The sequence below is a fragment of the Staurois parvus genome, unplaced genomic scaffold, assembly GCF_062004578.1.
Source record: "Staurois parvus isolate SC_StPar_1 unplaced genomic scaffold, SC_StPar_1.0 ptg000081l, whole genome shotgun sequence".
NCBI lineage: Eukaryota > Metazoa > Chordata > Amphibia > Anura > Ranidae > Staurois > Staurois parvus.
In genome coordinates this window covers 1434634-1452368 of record NW_028317877.1, presented here as the reverse complement: position 1 = coordinate 1452368, position 17735 = coordinate 1434634, and the positions used below count along the sequence as shown (strand labels likewise).

Genomic DNA, 17735 nt, shown 5'->3' with positions numbered 1-17735 from the left:
TCGGTCTGATCCCAAGTTTGGACCAAACCCAAGTCCAACCCTATTTATCAGCTAATTTGGTCCCCTAGGGTTTTGCAACATGTAGGAGCCACACCTTGGATTCCTTGGAAATGGAGTCACTTGCTGAAGGAGCCCAATATCATTGTTCCTAAAGCCAGATAATTATTTTCCAAGAAAAAAAAAGAAAAAACCCTAAAGGCCTCATACACGCAAGGGCCTAAGGAGCACACTCAACATATCTAGTGAATGAGGCAATGGGGGCCAATATTAGCAAATGTAGGGGCCAAAAGCAGCTGATAGAAATGATCAAAAGCGAACAAAAGACTACTGCAGGCTCCTAAATAAACTGGCCTGCTGTTATAACGGAACAAAATCTTGTTTTCCTAACGGAACTAGACAGTACCAAAATAAAATTTAAAGGACAGGAACCTAGGCGATACAAAAAGTTACAAAATTAGTTTTCCTATCCTTGTATTTCAGCTCCTCATCTTACAATTCTTAAGGCTTCACACTGTTCCAATGCATTACCAAATGCGCTTTAGGCCTGGTTCACACCAGTGCGACTTCAGGTGCAACATGCGATTTACAAATCACACCTGAAGTCGCATCTAATGTATTTCTATAGCACTGTCTTAATCAGTGTGATTTGAAGTAGCACGACTTCAAAAATAGTTCCTGCGTTACTTTTTCCCAATTTCATTGCGACTTGCACCGACTTCTGTTCAATGAAATCGCAAGCCGCAGTAAAATCGGTACAAATCGCACTGATCTGCGACTTTAAAAATCGCGCTACTTCAAATGAAGTATTGCTTTTTTAAAGTTGCATTCAGTGTAAACCAGGACTTAAATGTGTGTTACATTAAGGCAACATATTCATTTTAAATGGGCTGCCAAGTACCACAACAGGCATTTTAACAGACATGTACTTTGTATTTTTTGCAGCACACCACAACACAGATGATTTAGATCTATACATTTTGGTATGCTGACAAGGTGTCAATTTGCAAATAAAAATTACAGCCACAGAGTCAATACCTTGCATTGCAGTAAAATGTAAATTTTACCACGCATTAACAAAATTGCACAGATGTGAATCTAGCCTAAGAACTGTGCAACACAGACATGCTTCCCTTCAGAAATCGCATATCATGTCATCGTGAAGAGCATACGCATCGATGGATGCAAGTTATTTTTGTTTTTCAAAAGGTGCATTTGTGCTAAATGTCAGGTTTCTTGAAGCATTCATAATAACATAATGAGCTCACCAAAAATGATTGTCTGCCTAAATCATGTACAGATGCCTTTAACAAATAGAAATGCTGTCACTCCACATTAAATCTTTTCCCAGTGGTAAATATCAACTGAGTAGATTGGAAAGTTACATTAGAAATATCTTCAGCTGTAATCGATGCAACAACCCTGATGGTGTATTCAGTCAAAACTTTCCAGGCTGTAAATTCAGGAAAAGAGACGGTTACTAATGTCTCCTAAAACAAGTTCTCTAGCACTGCGCCCATCTTTGTCATAAGATTTTCAGGTGGGTGCTTTGTTGAAATAGAATTCACACTCTGACTTAACTAATTTATATTAGTTTTTTTTGTTTTAATTCTCTGCAATTTGAAGTCAAAAGCATTTAATTTTCACTGTTTCAGCAGATATCTGCCAGTTTAAAAAGCATGTGCAAACACCTGGATAACATGGACGGGCAAACTAAAGTAAGATTTAGTGGCTGGTCATGCCAATCCAGAAACCAACAGGCATTCCAATGAGCCAAAAGACTAATTTCTAATCAACAAAATAACAGCTATGACTTTTCAGGACCTTTGGCACCTGTCAGTTTGCCTGCACAGCATAAAGCTACTTGTTCAGTATACTATGAAGCAGTAAAACTTTGTCCTACAGCTACAGAGCAGTTTTAAATCCAGCATGACATACCAGAACACAGAAAACTATGGTCAAGAAGATGTCCTCCATAATGATGACCTTCTGTGTTAAAGTATAGATTTCAGCAACTGTAACTAGACCTTCATATTTATATTACTGGCAATCTAGTTTTATACTTCTGGGAGAAAATCAGTAGACATTAGTACCACAATGGTTGGCAGCAAAATATTAAGTCTGGAATATTAACAAGCGACATTCACAGCTGGACTGGACTCTGTTCTGAAAAGTCCAGTAAGAATGAGTTCAGTAGCTACTCCAAAAGAAAGGATTATTGAAAGGCCCCAAGTGAAGTAAAGCAGAGAGAGAAACAAAAATAAGCAAAACAGAATTGGAACAGATGACAGACGAGCAAGTATGCTTGGGAGCAAAAAAAAAAAAAAAATGAAATTAAATTATAGAAGACAAAAAAGGAGGAAAGTCAATTCAAACTGGGAAAAAGATCAAAAAAACCTGAAGAAATGTAAAAGGAAAACTGAAATATGAAAAGGCAAGAACTATTGAGGTGGAAAAGGCTGGTCATTAAATAAGCCGACTCATGGGCTTTTGTCTTCTACCTTGTACCCAGAACTGGATTTGGGCCCTACAGAACGTTTGGTGCTCTCCTTTTTGGGGGTTGATTTTTCTTTTGCTTTTGGTTTTGCAGGAAGAGCGTCGTCCTGAGTATCCTGTGCATTTTCTCCATCAGACACGTTCCCAGATGAACTACCCTTAAACAGAAATGCACATATGAAAACTGTTAGCTAAACTAAACTCATTTATACCCAAGTTACATATGAACTGCACGTCTTCAAAACATCCAGATAAATAAATCACATGCAAAAGAAAGTTTGCTGTTCAAATTACGTATACCAAGTCCATATTTTTGAGATTTAAAAAAAAAAAAAAAACAAAAAAAAACAGCTGTGTCCTTTCCAGAAATGCTGGACAGCATTTCTGAAAGAATTATCAAAGTACAGATCGACAGAGACACAACCAGATGCTACTTACACCAAAATTAGAAACCCGTTTAACCAAAATTGTGACCCCCCCCAACTATTTTTCCTATAAAAAGGTGCAACAGGCATGTACTGTACCTTTTCACTTCAGAGAGGCACTATCCTACAATAAACATAAAACAGGACTTGTGTATTCAAACCTGTTTAAAAAGATGACAGTGAGGCGGACATGCTTCTGCCATTCAATCTATACACCTGCAATACGGCTCTAAGGACTGAACTGCATGTCCAAATGCATTATCATTGACTGTCTCTCTCTGCCATATAAACGCACAGATCCAGCTGTGCCATACACATTTATCAGGTGGCTAATCCACGGTCTACATGAGAACTGTGCACCATATCTATACTCTCTGCCAGAGTGTTTATTAGGGAAATCTGTGGACAACCTACAATCCCATACTTGGGTTCACTTCCACATATCACCTCATCTGGGGACTGTCTGTGATCACAATTACAGTCATCAGTTTTGATTCTGCCATTAATCTGCACACTGTCCCTTGATTCCACTATATGCTGGCGGTCCTTAGCATTTCATTTGATAACATAAGACCAAAGGTCATATAGTATCTCCAATTGCTTGCTAATCGAGTGTGTGGTGCTTGTGGTTTGGACTGGGATCCCGGTACGGGTGTTTTATTATATGGCAACATTGCCATGGTTTTAATTGTGTCAGGTGGAGGGTGCTGTAGCTTTTTGTATTTTGCCATTACAATGTCAATATTATGTCTTAAGCCGCAGAATGTTCTCTTGAGGACTTCTTTTCTAGTGGAGTCTCACCCACTAGTTCACTTTTCTACTAGATTGTTTTGGTCCTGAGGACACCACCCTAGGATTCGGGTAAGTCAGCATATTTACTATATATTTAGCTCTCATTTTATGTGCTTTGGGATCCCATTTTAGGTTTTTGTTACATTTGATATGCTTGGAGGCACATAGACTGACCTTTGCAAGTGCATTTGCTCCAGAGCTTAATAAATGAGGGGACACTCTGTTGACTTCCATCATCCAATCATGTGCAAACAAAAATATACTTTTTTTTTTTCTCCCTTGAACAGGATTTGGAATTCTTTGCAAAGTGAAGCTTCACCTCTTTAACCAAGCTCTGGAGCAATTGCACTTGCAAAGTGCACAGTCTTTTTACATTTAGCAAATCAACCCCAGTACCTTTTACCATGTTCTGTACAATGCTGTGACTCCTAGGTTAGGTGCACACTATAAAATATAAAAAATTATTATTTCCTGTTTTCCATTATGTGCAATATTTGGATATTGAAAGAAACAGACTTACCGAGGATCCTTTGATTTTTTTCTTCTCACTGCGTCCTTCATCAACCTCATCAGAATCACCATCACTGTCAAATGCCAACAGTTCGGGATCGAGAGGGTCTAATGGAGGCTCATACAAGGCTGTGTTTAATGGCAAGTACCGAAGCTCATTGGGAGAATACCTGTAAAGTAAAGACAATGTTTCTTCTGAACACTAATTTAAGCACCAACTACAGGCAGTCCCCGGATTACAAACAAGATAAGAACAAACCTACAGAACCTAAGTCAAATTTGTATGTTGGCTGGAACAGGTATATTTTTTCAGTAACTTCAGCCAAAATAATATTTTTAAAGTTTTGGATAGCACAGGGAAGTTTTACCTGGCCATGTAGTGACGTGGGATTGCTGACAGGTCTGCCAGACTGTAGGTGGCAGCATGCGTGAGCAGCAAGATGGCTGCCCAGCTACTTATGGGACCAGCATGACATCACGATGCCTCCATTCTTAAGTACGAGTTGTATGCAAGTCGGAGGTTTGTAACTCTGGGACTGCCTGTATAGAAATCTGCAAAGAAGCTAGACAATTTTTGTAATTGACAGTTTCTTTTCAATACTTTAAAGGCACTTGTTATTACCAATATCACCACAGGAGAGAGTTATAAAACAAGATCACATGGAGACTATGTATAGAGAAAATGTAAAAAGACTTTTGTTAGGCATTACAACTGATTTCATGAAATGGTTACCAACCTATATTAGTATAGTACCTATCTATTGCAAGGGGGTGGTTCCCTTAGAATGCTAGGGTGCATTATATGTGTCATTTATGGTTTTTAATTGATTTTCAAATTTTGTACCAATCAACTTTGTACATTTTTTTTTATTAATCAGTTGTAGTGCCTAAAATGTTTAGGTCTGTACATTTTCTATATACATTATTCTGTGCATAAGATGTGGCACTGAATAACAGATTATAGACCAGGCTCCACAAAGATTACCACCTAATGGTTTTTGTGATCTTTTACTTTCAAGTTAAAGATCACATGGAGAGGCAAAGGACACAGATGCGTGCACACTCACACCCCTTGCTGAGGTTGATAGAAGCAGAATACCCTCATACTGCCCCATCTTTATTAAAAAAGGACTCTACCCTCAGTTTCTGAAGATTTCTATTATTGGCTACAACACAAGCTGTTCAGCGGTCCTGGCCAATGATTTAGGACTGGAAGCTGCTGAGCGAATGATGGAGATAAAATAGTCACATTGTTTAGTAAAATCAGCACACTTTACACACATTACACTTGTTAGGCACACACTTAACCCTTTGATTGTCCCTAGATGTTAACCCCTTACCCAGCCAGTGTCATTAGCACAGTGACAGTGTATATTATTGGCACTGATCATCATCAGTGTCACTTGGGATGTCAGTCAATTCCCACCAAACATCTATGTCAGACTGCCCACCACAAGTCACTGATCAGTGCCATTACTAGTATTAAAACAAAACAAAAACAAAACACCCACACAAACAAGTTGCCATTACTAGAGAATATATATAAAAAACAAAAACCACACTTCATGTGGGTACAGTGTTGCATGACTGTACAATTGCCAGTTAAAGTAGTGCAATGCCAAATAGCAAAAAATGGTCTGCTCATGAAGGGGGTAAATTATTCCAGAGCTGAAGTGGTTACATTCATTTTTCCCCTTAATCTACACTCAGTATGACAAAGTGAAAACAGAATTTTAGAAACGTTTGCAAATTTATGAACAAGGAAGCCCTTCTATTTCTCTTGATCATTGCCGAGATGAGTCTTTCAGGACGGTCACATGAGAAAAACGCTCAGTCTCACACAGAAAACACAAGCACAGACAGGAGGCAGCCTTTTGGGCGGCCTTTTAAACCTTAGTTATACAAAGATTGATCAGACAGCAACAAAACAGATTTTGTTTCACAACATTTATCACAAGCACAAGTCAGGACGGGAATCCACCCGAGGATTCCTGGAAAGGGAGCTGTCAGGTAATAACTCAGACTTTCCAATGTCATCCTCCAGGACTGTCACATGAGACCCCAAAGATGCCTACCTAGGGTGAGACTACTACTTGAAGATTTTTGTGCCCGAAGGCGAGATCTTGGGCAGAGACCAAATCCTGTGCCTTGCAAAAGTAGAATCGCTGATCCAAAAGGCTGCTTTGTATTGCGTCTGCTCAATGGAAGTCCCTGCCCTCTTAGCCCATGAAGTAGCGACTAGTCGAGTAGAGTGAGCCTTAATGCCTGAAGGACAAGTTATATTTTGTGACGTGTAAGCCATAGCAATGTTAATTTTAATCCATCTGGCTATGGATTTTTTTTGAGTGAGGCTTCCCTTTGTGTACACCTCCAAACAAGACAGAGAGCTGGTGATGTTCTCCAAGATTTGGCAGCTTCCAAATATTGAAGGACACATTTCTGGACATCTAGTGAGGCAAAATTGCTCTCCTTGATTGCTAGGATTTTCACAGAAGGATGGTAGCACCACTTCTTGAGTTCTATAGAATGCTGACGCTACTTTAGCTAAAAATAGTGAATCTGTCTTAAGTACGAGTCTGTCTGGAAAAACTGTTAGAAAAGGCTCCTTCCCAACTTGCCCTCCAGAGGATTTACCCCCCTTCCTGACCAGGCCATTTTTTGCGATAAGGTGTTGCATTACTTTTAACTGACAATTGCGCAGCCATGCAAAGCTGTACATAAATGCAATTTAAGTCCTTTTTTCCCCCCCACAAATAGAGCTTTCTTTCGGTGGTATTTCATCACCCGATATTTTTGAAAAACAAAATATATATATATTTTTAACTTGTTGCTATAAAACATATCCAATTGAAAAAAAAATCTAAATCTCTTCATAAATTTATGTCGAAATGTATTTTGCTACACGTCAGCTAAAAAAAAAAAAAAATCACGTGTATAAATTAATTTGTTTCCGTGAAAGTTATAGCATCTACAAATGGAGGTATATATACTAAAATTTGTATTTTTATTATACTAGTAATGGCGGCAATCAGCAACTTATACTGTGGCGGGCATTCTGACACTGGGTGGGAACTGACTGCCGCTGACAACCCCAGTGATCAGTGTTAATAAGAAGACCTGACACTGTACTAATGACACTGAGCAGGAAAGAGTTAACATCTGGGGCGATCAAAGGGTTAACTGTGTGCGTTTTACATTGCGTGCTGTGTTTTATTATGGAGTCATGCTGCTTTGGATTTCACTCCTGTGCAGTGAAATACAAAGCAGCATGTCCTTGCTGACAGAAGAGACCTGTGTTATTTACACACAGGTCTCTCCCCTGTCAGCTTTCCCCAATGATCGCCGAGTGCCGTCCAGGACCCGGTTATTGACATCCCTAGCCGCCAACAGCAGCGCAAATGCATGCCCCCTACCCGGAGATACAAAACACAAACACGTGATTTTGTGCAGCCCTGCCACCCTGTAGCAGTACTTTTGCTATAGGGCAGCGGGCAAGCGGTTCATGAATAAGGCCTATAACTCACTTCTAGCTGAAGAAATGGCCACTAAGATTGCAACTTTGAGCGTTAAAACAATTCACTGATGTCTCTTCCAATGGCTCAAATGGATCTCTGGTCAAGGCTCTCAAGAATACAGAGAGGTCCCAAGGTGCCACCTTGACTGATTTGCAGAGACAATTTCTTGAAATAGCTTTGAAGAACCTCTTCACCATAGAATTTTTGCTCAAATGGGAAGTCAAGAAATACGAGTGCTGCAGAATGGACTTTGAGGGTGCTCACCGATAGTCCTACCTCCACTTCATCCTGTAAAAAAAAAAAGTCTAGTACAGTAGCCAGCTGTCTGATTTTTGTTATCAGGAGTTATCATCGCCAAGTACTTTTTCCAATTTTTTAGTGTAAATTTTCCTTGTTACTGGTTTTCTACCGTTTAGCAGGGTACCAGAGTAAAAAAAAAACCTTTGTTCAGTAAAACTGACAATTCAGGATCCAAGCAGCCAATTTCAGTTCTTGGTTGTGGACAGAAAATACACGACTGTCAATAAGTCTTCCCTTGCCAGAATTCAGGGAGACTCTTCAGCCATGTTCTCCAGCGCAGAAAAACAGGCCCATTTTGGCCAAAATGGGGCTACTGGAATCAGTGGGATGGGTGGAAAGGCATAGTCCAGATTGAATTTCCATGGAAATCCAGAGAGTCTATCCCCAAAGACTCCAGTTTTCTTCAGGGGAAAAAAACCCCCCATCTTGCTATTACTTGGAGGAAGACTACCTGGTTCAACTCCCATTCTGTCGGTCCTAGTTGCCTCCGGGTTAGAAAATCCTCCAATATGTTTTCTGTACCCTTGATATGTATGGCAGAGATGGATGCCAGGTTTGCCTCTGCCCACGTTAGAAGGCAGTGGGCTATACTCATGAGGATCTTTGATCTGGTGCCTTCCTGGTGACTGATGTAAGCCACAGTAGTGGCATTGTCGGAAAGTATGAGAACATGATGGTTGCTGACTTCTTCCTTGAAACCTAGGATAGCCCCATGAACCGCAGTCAGTTCCCGCATTCTAGAAAATGCAGTACTCCTCTCTCCACCCCCCACACCAACCTTCCTTGCCGCATTGCCTGGTTCAGGTAAGCACCCCCACCCAGATGTGCTTCAGTCTTTGATTATGCATATCTGAATAGGGAGTGTCTAAATCCTTCCCTCCAACAGCTTGGTTTCCTGTGTCCACCACTGTAAAGAGTCCTTGACAGTTGGCAGAATGCCACTGGGTTCTTCTAGTGACTATTTTCCCATCCCAATGACCCAGTAGATGGGCCTGGAGAGGTCTCATATGCAGCTGTGCCCACTGTATCGCTGGGACAGAGGCTGACATTAGACCCAGGAGCGACATTACCATTCATTTCAAGACTAACTGGGCCTGAATTTATTCTCTTGAGAAGTGGAGATTAAGGGGGGATATGATTAACATGTATAAATACACCAGTGGTTCATATAATGAACTCGTGAACACTGTGTAGAGGTATTCACCCTGAGGTCATCACAGAGGACAAGGGGGCACTCTTTACGGCTGGAGGAAAAGAAATTTATTCTCCAAAACACGGAAAGGTTTCTTCACAGTGAGAGCTGTGAAAATGTGGAATAGACTCCCCCAAGAGTTGGTTCTGGCCAGCTCAGTGGATTGCTTAATATAAAAAAAAAGATCAGGAAGGAATTTTTTTCCCCAGCAGAAGGAAATTGGATCATGCTTTGCTGGGTTTTTTTTCCCTTCCTCGATCAACTGTGGGTATAGAATTATAACTTTTTTTTTTAATTGGTTGAACTGGATGGACTTGTCTTTTTTTCAGCCAGACTATGTAACTATGAAGAGCGGTGTCAACTCTGAAGCCCAAAAAGACCACTCTCTGCAAAGGGCAGAGATTTGATTTTTTCAAATTCAGTTTCCAACTCAAGGATTTCAGAAATTGTCCTGTTATCCACAAATTGTCCAGGACATCTTCCTTTGTCCTGGAAAACATAGACATTGTCTAAATTATGGAATTATTGAAACACCTTTCACTCTCTATTCCTACATTACTTCCACCATTATCTTGGTGAATATGCGACGGGCTGATGCCAGACTAAATGGGAGAGCTCTGTATTGGAAATGTTGCCCTCTGGTCCCCTCCTTTATTGCAAGCCTTAGATATCTTTAATGTAATGGATGGATTTGCACATGCAGATAGGCATCCCTTAGGTCTAGGGTTATTAGAAACCTTAACTGTGGAAGAATGGACCTTAATGTGAAGATGCTTTCCATCTTGAGCTTCCTGTAAGTTACAACTCTGTTCAGAGACTTTAGGTTTAAGATTAGTTGGTACTTCCTTGATGGTTTCACTCATGAACACGTGAGAGTAGAAACCATACTCCTGCTGAGAAGGTGGCACCTCTGATATTATGTTCTCTTCTAGTAGGTAATTTCTTTTTTTGAAATTCAGAAAATCTTTGAAAAATGGCCATGATTCCTCACCCACAATCTTTTTAAAAGGTATTTGTGACAGAGGAGCTTATCGCCATCTGAGGGAATTTCGACTCCACAGGTACGGCAGTATTTCCTTTTCTTGGGTTTGTCCAAGGGGTCAGAGACCTCTGGTGGTCTAGGCTGTCAAAAGAAAAAGGTAAGGTCCCAGCCTTTGCTCCCCCCCACCCCCTCCATTTCCAGTGGACTTACCCCGCCAACCCCAATATGGCCACCACTCCATTCCTTTTGTTTTCGGCACCATCTTGCAAGACGTCACTTGCCTTCAGTGGCCATTTTAGTACACGCCTGCTCGAGGAGGAAGCCACCAGCTTTCTGCAGGGGACAGACCCCATGACCTCTCAGTCTGTCCGCATGATCCAACAAAGGGGATGTGGCGGAAGAGCACGCAGAGAACCAGACCTCACAGCTGGTGCACAGGTCCTGCTGGAGGTCCCTCCCGTCACCATTTTTCTGTTGGTGTCAGGAAAACACGTCAGAAGTGACTCATGCAGATAGAGAAAAGAAGCAGTAGAGAGAGATGACAGTGGTCTTAATTGAGAGAAGTACACACTAAAGAGGGATATGCTTTGTTCATATTTCATGTCTGAGGTTTCCAAACATTTTAATGCAGAGAATGCCAGAAGAAAAAAAAAAAAAAAAAAAACTAAGGCTACAGTCATTTGCCGGTGGTTGATCTTTGCCTTTTACGACAAAGATCAACCACAATGGTGAAGAGATCCTTTTTATTACGTTTGACCAGTCAGTTTGGCAAATCAAAAGTTACATATAAGACAGGAGGGGAAGATAACCACCTGCTTGTGAGAACAGAATTCTGAAGAGCGTCTTCCACTGCTTAATCCGTAAAGGTCCTGAAAGACAGGTGTGTCTTCACAGACTCTCCAAAAGTGCATGCTTTAGTGGTCAGGCTGCAAGCAGCACCAGAGCCATTACAGCATGAGCTGGGGGCACCAAAGACAGTGGAACTGTCCCCGTGTCTAGAATAAGACATGTTGCAAATGTGTAGTGATAAGGCATCATAAGCTCTAAGTATGAGGCTCAGCCTTTGGTGTACACAAAACCTAAACCGGAGGTAACAGGTGAGGGTTGAAAGCTGGTGGTGACTGCACCCAGTAGGAACAGAACGAAGACTGGAATTCCACGTGGCTTTTTGCAAAAACAGGAGCAGCGTGGAGTTGCTTTCTCTAAACTGAATGATGGATGGCATCAGCATTCAGTCCAATAGTGTTAACCTCTTCTGGGATGAAAACTAGCATAAAGCAGGAATGTTCAAAAAGGCACCCAGCGGTCAGAAGAAATAAGGTTGCTCCTGATGCTCAGCCTGATCGTCCTACTCACAGAGTAAGCCGACTGAGACAGGGCAAGCACTGAGGCAATACCAACAGCTCTGGACCTGGAAAGCACTGCTTTGCTAAACTTTTAACAGAATAGGGTCTGGAATGTGCCTTATGTAGAACCCAGTACCTGAAAGGGACTTGAAGACTAGCCCTGCAACAACATCCTGTCCAGTGGGGACAATTGTAGAAATCCAAAGGTCAAGCTAATCATAGGCCTTGCCAGATAGCTGCCATCAGAGACCAGCTCTAGCAGCAATGTTGAGAAGAGTCTTGCCTGAAGAAAAATACTGTCCAACACTCCCTATGTTGACAATATATCTCAATCAGTTATATACTCACAAGCAGTTACATTTTTAATAAAAACAAACATTCTCTGGGCACGTGTTATTGCTTTACAACCATTCTTATTGCCCGTTTGTACATTACATACCATACAGTAGCGGTGTTTTTTGCATAATGGAGTAATACATGGATGTGCTTTACTGACTCACCTCTATGTCTACCACAATTCTTGAAATCTGAAATATAATTTCAAACTAGATATGCCTGCTTTCACTTCTTCTAGCCCCAATTCAAGTATTCTATGTAGTTATGATGCATATTTTGTCCCAATGGCAGACAGCCTTTTTCAAATGAATGAATGGAGATGGCATTGAACAGACTGTAGCACCCAGCAAAGATTGCAGAGGGATCTCAAAACACTGTTACTTTGTTCTGTTTTTACTGCACCTCTCTCATATGTCAATACATAAGCTAATATGTATAATATCTTTAGCTGATAAAACAAGAAATACAGACCTTTTGTAATATTCTTGAAACTGTCCAGGTATAAGGGAAACAGGATAAGGACTCACTTTCGTCGTTTCAGAAGGCAGAATTTTGTACTTTCCCTGAGGTACCTGTATTACCTATTCATCAATGGCAAAAAAATACCTCATTAAAATAACAGTTCCTTCAAAACAAATAGGCAACAAAACCAGGAATTCTCAGATATGTACATTGATGATGAATTCCAAGTAAGGATATTTTCACATAGTTATAGTGGGCTAGCTTGGACCAGTGAAGCTATGCATACACTATATGTGGCCAATCCCAATGGAAGCTAGAAACACCGCTACTACAGTGATTTCCACTAGCTTCCAGGTCCTATACCAAGCAGCTGCCATACTGAACTGTGAACAAAGGAAGTCACACACAACACACAGGCACCATTCAAAGAACACTTTGTATTTTCTCAACGAATGCAAGTTCTGATGAGATGGAGAGGCGGGGCATAGAGGTGACATCACAATTTCCACCATGCGTCCTATGAGAAATACATGTGCTGAGCAGCTGACCTCTTGTGTCAGGGCATCACTGAATCAGCTTTTTAAGGAAACCTGTAAACTTGAAGAAAATAAGCGGCTGGCATTGCCAACATCCACTGTTAATTGCTAGCTGCCTGGTTAGTATGCTGATCAGCTGCTTCAAGATTTTGTGTCCTTGATTGGACCAATTAAGCAGCTAGTGCAATCAGATCTGATCTGCATGATTTTTTCAAAACAGCATTAAACCAGCATAACAGCCATACAAGCACTATCCATCTACATGTTTATCCAAGTACAGGTTCTGTTTTGGCTGCATTCACACCTACAGAACCTGGGCAGAAATGCACAATCCAATGTACATCACACCTGCATTGCCATTATTTCTTAGAGGTACAAGTCCTGCGTTTTGCCATGTGGCAAAACTCCCTTTGCTCAGTGGAAAAAAGGCACTTGAGACACTTTGGTGCGTTTGTTCAATGTAGGAAAGTCCATTTAAGTGAATGGGCCACCCTATGCACAACATATGGAAATGCGCAAAAAAAAGAAAAAAAACAAAAACAAAAAAGCATGTGCTGGAATGTGTGTTCCCAATACACCTAGAGTGAATGGGGCTTTAAAGAGGTTGATAAAATGCTCTGTCTTACATGAGTCTGTAAGTCAAAATACGCTCTTCTCTCTTCCATCCTTTCACGATTTAAATTGCTGTTGAATTCTGCAGCTTTTTTGGCAGCTTTCTTGATGTACTCTGGAACTTTGCTTGCTTCTACTTTCTGTGTATTTTGTTGCTGTTGTTGCTGTAAAAACACAATATTCTAGTTAGAAATAACAGGCACATCATTTAGTCTATTATTAAATATAATTTGACAGCAAAACTGTGTTTACTTTCCCTGTTTCATCCTGATCACATACGTCATTCTGAATATCTTCAGTAGTCATCTGTCGCAGAAAAATATTGGTATAAAAGCAGTTTGTGCTGTGGTTCTTAAGCCACTTAATGTATTTTTTAAACCCAACAACTATTATGAGCACTCCAAACTTTTTTTTTTTTTAAAAGAATGTTGCGTAAAAAAATTGAATACAGCTGAACAGCATTTACTGTACAAATATTAGAGTAGAGGTCAGTAACCACGCTGCCTATGGCAGGAGTTCCTTAAAGACAACCTCTGGTCCAAACAGAAACCTTTGTTATAGTTTTTATAGAATAGCCCAAGGGCGGACTGACCATTCAAGCACTGCCCGAGGGCCTGGGGTCAGTAGGGGGCCCCATGAGATGCCCTGGATACCTTACATAGGCTTTTTTGGGTGTGGTTTGAGTGTTGGTGAGGACACAGGGGCCCCATGATTTCCTATTGCCCGGGGGACCCATGAGTTGTCAGTCCGCCCCTGGAATAGCCATTTGGATTTTTATATATAACCTACTAATTCTGTCTCCGTTTCTGAATTTGCAAGGGCAGGAAAATTCATGTACACTAATGTCCTACACTAGACTGGAAAGATTTAAGATCACATTGCCAAAAGGAGCCCTATTGTGTAAGCCTGCTCACAAAAGTACAAAATTAGGATTGGAACCTGAATACTGTAGGAAAACAAAGGTAAGACCCAAAACATAGGTGGAAACTGCAGGTATATACACGAGAACTCAGGAGGTGCTACAACTAGCAGACTTGCATGCAGCAAGATACATATGGTCAGGATGATACATAAATGGATATGAAGTGTTGAATAGTGACCGAGACATGATTCTGCTCAAAACGTATGTATAAGGAAAACAGTGCTGTTGAGCGGTAGAGGTTATGTGTAGTAGGTGTCAGCGCTCCTTTGTTCTGGTCTTCCTGGTCACCACAGCCCAGATACCTTCTCTCTCTTGGGCAGGGGCAAGTGCAGCATGAAAGCCAAGCCAAACATTCTTGTGTGTCAGTGAACAATGAGAGTCCTGAGGGCAGTCAAATTATGCATGCACATCCAACATTCCTCAGCAGTCTATGGCTAGTATACCCACAAGTATGATGCTTCAGACTAGGCAATGGGAGTGGACTGGATACCAATATTGCAGTATAGGTTAACCCACCTCCCTTCCTATGATCTCTTCTAGGCTGAGCTTCATGGAGTCAGAACTTATCCCAAAAGTGAACTGTACATGTGTAACAGAGGATGTTTATCAACAAGGCCCTACTTGCCTTAAGCCTCGTTCACACCATACTTGCAGAAAAACTGATGGAAACTGAACTGCAGATTTCACTTTTTCACATAAGTTTTTACATCAGTTTTCATGCACGCTTCAATGAGATTTATACACGTTACAGATTTGTACGCAGAAAAATTCTGCACGTGATACTATTGTCGTGGTGTGAACAGGGCACATAGGGAACAATTGATTTCTTTGTGCCCTTGCAGAATGCATGCAGAAAACCTGACGTCTCTGCACCATGGTGTGAACGAGCCCTTACTGAAGATCGTTCCTTACTGAATTTCAGCAGTTATCAATAAGTAACTGGCTCATAAATGGCACAGAAAGAGTAGGGGAAAAAAAAAAAAAAAAAAAGAAAAACCAAAGAGGCAGAAATCATGATCCAGAGCATTTGGCGATTTGCTATATTTAAAAAAAAAAAAAAAGTGCATTTGCACAAGTACTTGTACACGTGCAAATGCTCTAATACGATGGCTCTATTCACACTTGTCATGCAACTTTAGTGTCCAAAGTTGCATGACATTTTGCACAAGTCATACCCGATGTTTTTTAATGAAAACAGTTCAAATATGTACGACTCAACGGTGTTTCAGTAGTTCATGCACTACTTTGGTATGACTTTCATTCATGTTTAGTGCCAGTCAGGTATGAAGTTGTACCTGAATGGTATACATGCAACAGTTGTTCAATATCATTAATGAAAGCAAATGTATCTAAGTTGCACCCATCCAAAGTTGCATCAAAGTTGGACTTGAGTCATACAAGTGTGAATGGAACTGAAGTAGTGCGATTTCAAAGTGACAGTGCGGATTTGGAATCATGCTACTTCAGTGCGATTTCAAGCCAGAAATCAGTGCAATTTGGACATCTGATTTCATTGTGGCTTGTGAGTTCACTTAACAGAAGTCCATGTAAGTTGCAATGAAATCACAAACGGGGTGCAACTTATGCAATTTTGAACTGACAAATATCATGGCAAATTGCACTGGTGTGAACTGAAAGCCCTGGTTCACATCACTGTGACTTTAGGTACGACATGTGATTTACAAAAAAAGTTGCATCTAATATATTTCTATGGCACTGTCTTAATAGGTGCGATTTCAAGTAGCGCCATTTGAAAAATAGTTCCTGCATTACTTTTTTCACTTCAGTGCCATTTAACTCTGACTATAACGTAAATGGCACTGAAATCGCACTTGTATCTATATCAGTGCTACTTTGAAATCGCACTTCCAAAATCACACCACTTTGACATCCCATTTTGTGTGAATCATGGCCAAAAAAAAAGAAAAAGCATCCGAAAAGGGCAAAATAGGTATCGATGCTTATACTTGCTTTTAAAAAATTGTTATCAGTACACCCCTAGTTAAGAGTACTGAAATTTTTTTTTTTTTTTTTTTTTTTTTTAACATGTTTATCGTTACTGCCATTGTCCTTTCATGCATTCTCCTTTTTACTTGTTCTCGTTAACCATATTCTGAAGAAACTGTTCTTGCAGAATTGCAAATTAGGACTCCTCTAATGCATGTAAATGCATTAGCAATTTTATTGTATGTGTGGGGAAATATAAGCTCATATTTCCCCACAGTATGCAGGGGCAGCAGCAATCACACTTGAAAATATATCCTGTTATCTCTTCCTTCTCTTTCTCTATTCTTTGGAACACTTAAAAAATAAATAAGACCCTTGTCAATGCAAGTATTGCTTTCTTGCACTCCACCTGTCTACACTTGCCAGGGCCTGGTTGTTTGTACAGAGCATTATTTTCTGATTAGCTTTTAGAAACTTTTCCAGATGGTTTGTAAAAACATATTCAAATCAAATTCTGTTGGCTCTGCTGTTTCAGACCTGAACTTCCAACTTTCCCTTCATTTTACCTGTTCTCCTCTACATAAACCTGACTAATGGAACGCCAAGTGATGCCAAATTGATGCTTCCAATGAGTTCTGAAGCATTTGGCTGAATATGAGCAGATAATATTGCCTGAAACACTTCAGAATTCATCCTGCTGCTTTTGTCAGCAGTCACATCATCCACAAATACAAGAGAACCAGTTCCATTGGAAGCCATACATGCCCATGCCATGACACATACCACCTCATCAGTGAAGCATGGTGGTGGTAGCTTAGGATCATGAGCAGTTTCTTTCCTTCTCCATACTCTTCTCTTCCCATCACTCTGGTACAAGTTGATCTTGGTCTCATCTGTCCATAGGATGTTGTTCCAGAACTGTGAAGGCTTTTTTTTAGATGTCGTTTGGCAAACTCTAATCTGGCCTTCCTGTTTTTGAGGCTCACCAATGGTTTACATCTTGTGGTGAACCCTCTGTATTCACTCTGGTGAAGTCTTCTCTTGATTGTTGACTTTGACACACATACACCTACCTCCTGGAGAGTGTTCTTGATCTGGCCAACTGTTGTGAAGGGTGTTTTCTTCACCAGGGAAAGAATTCTTCGGTCATCCACCACAGTTGTTTTCCGTGGTCTTCCGGGTCTTTTGGTGTTGCTGAGCTCACCGGTGCGTCCCTCTTTTTAAGAATGTTCCAAACAGTTGTTTTGGCCATGCCTAATGTTTTTGCTATCTCTCTGATGGGTTTGTTTTTTCAGCCTAATGGCTTGCTTCACTGATAGTGAGAGCTCTTTGGATCTCATCTTGAGAGTTGACAGCAACAGGTTC

At 40.7% G+C, this 17735-nt stretch overlaps 1 protein-coding gene across 2 annotated transcripts in view; it reads right to left on the bottom strand.

Annotated features, from left to right (window-relative positions):
- Nucleotides 1-17735, bottom strand: part of PHF10 (PHD finger protein 10) — a 62170-nt gene that overhangs the window by 23727 nt on the left and 20708 nt on the right. The window contains exons 6-10 of one of the 2 annotated variants that reach the window (XM_089669695.1): nt 13754-13807; nt 13516-13665; nt 12363-12472; nt 4231-4390; nt 2499-2651 (exon numbers count right to left, since the gene is read on the bottom strand). In XM_089669695.1, the coding sequence (XP_089525821.1) occupies nt 2499-2651; nt 4231-4390; nt 12363-12472; nt 13516-13665; nt 13754-13807 (627 nt within the window). The remainder of the gene's footprint in view (nt 1-2498; nt 2652-4230; nt 4391-12362; nt 12473-13515; nt 13666-13753; nt 13808-17735) is intronic. The other variant, XM_089669696.1, reaches the window with a different exon arrangement.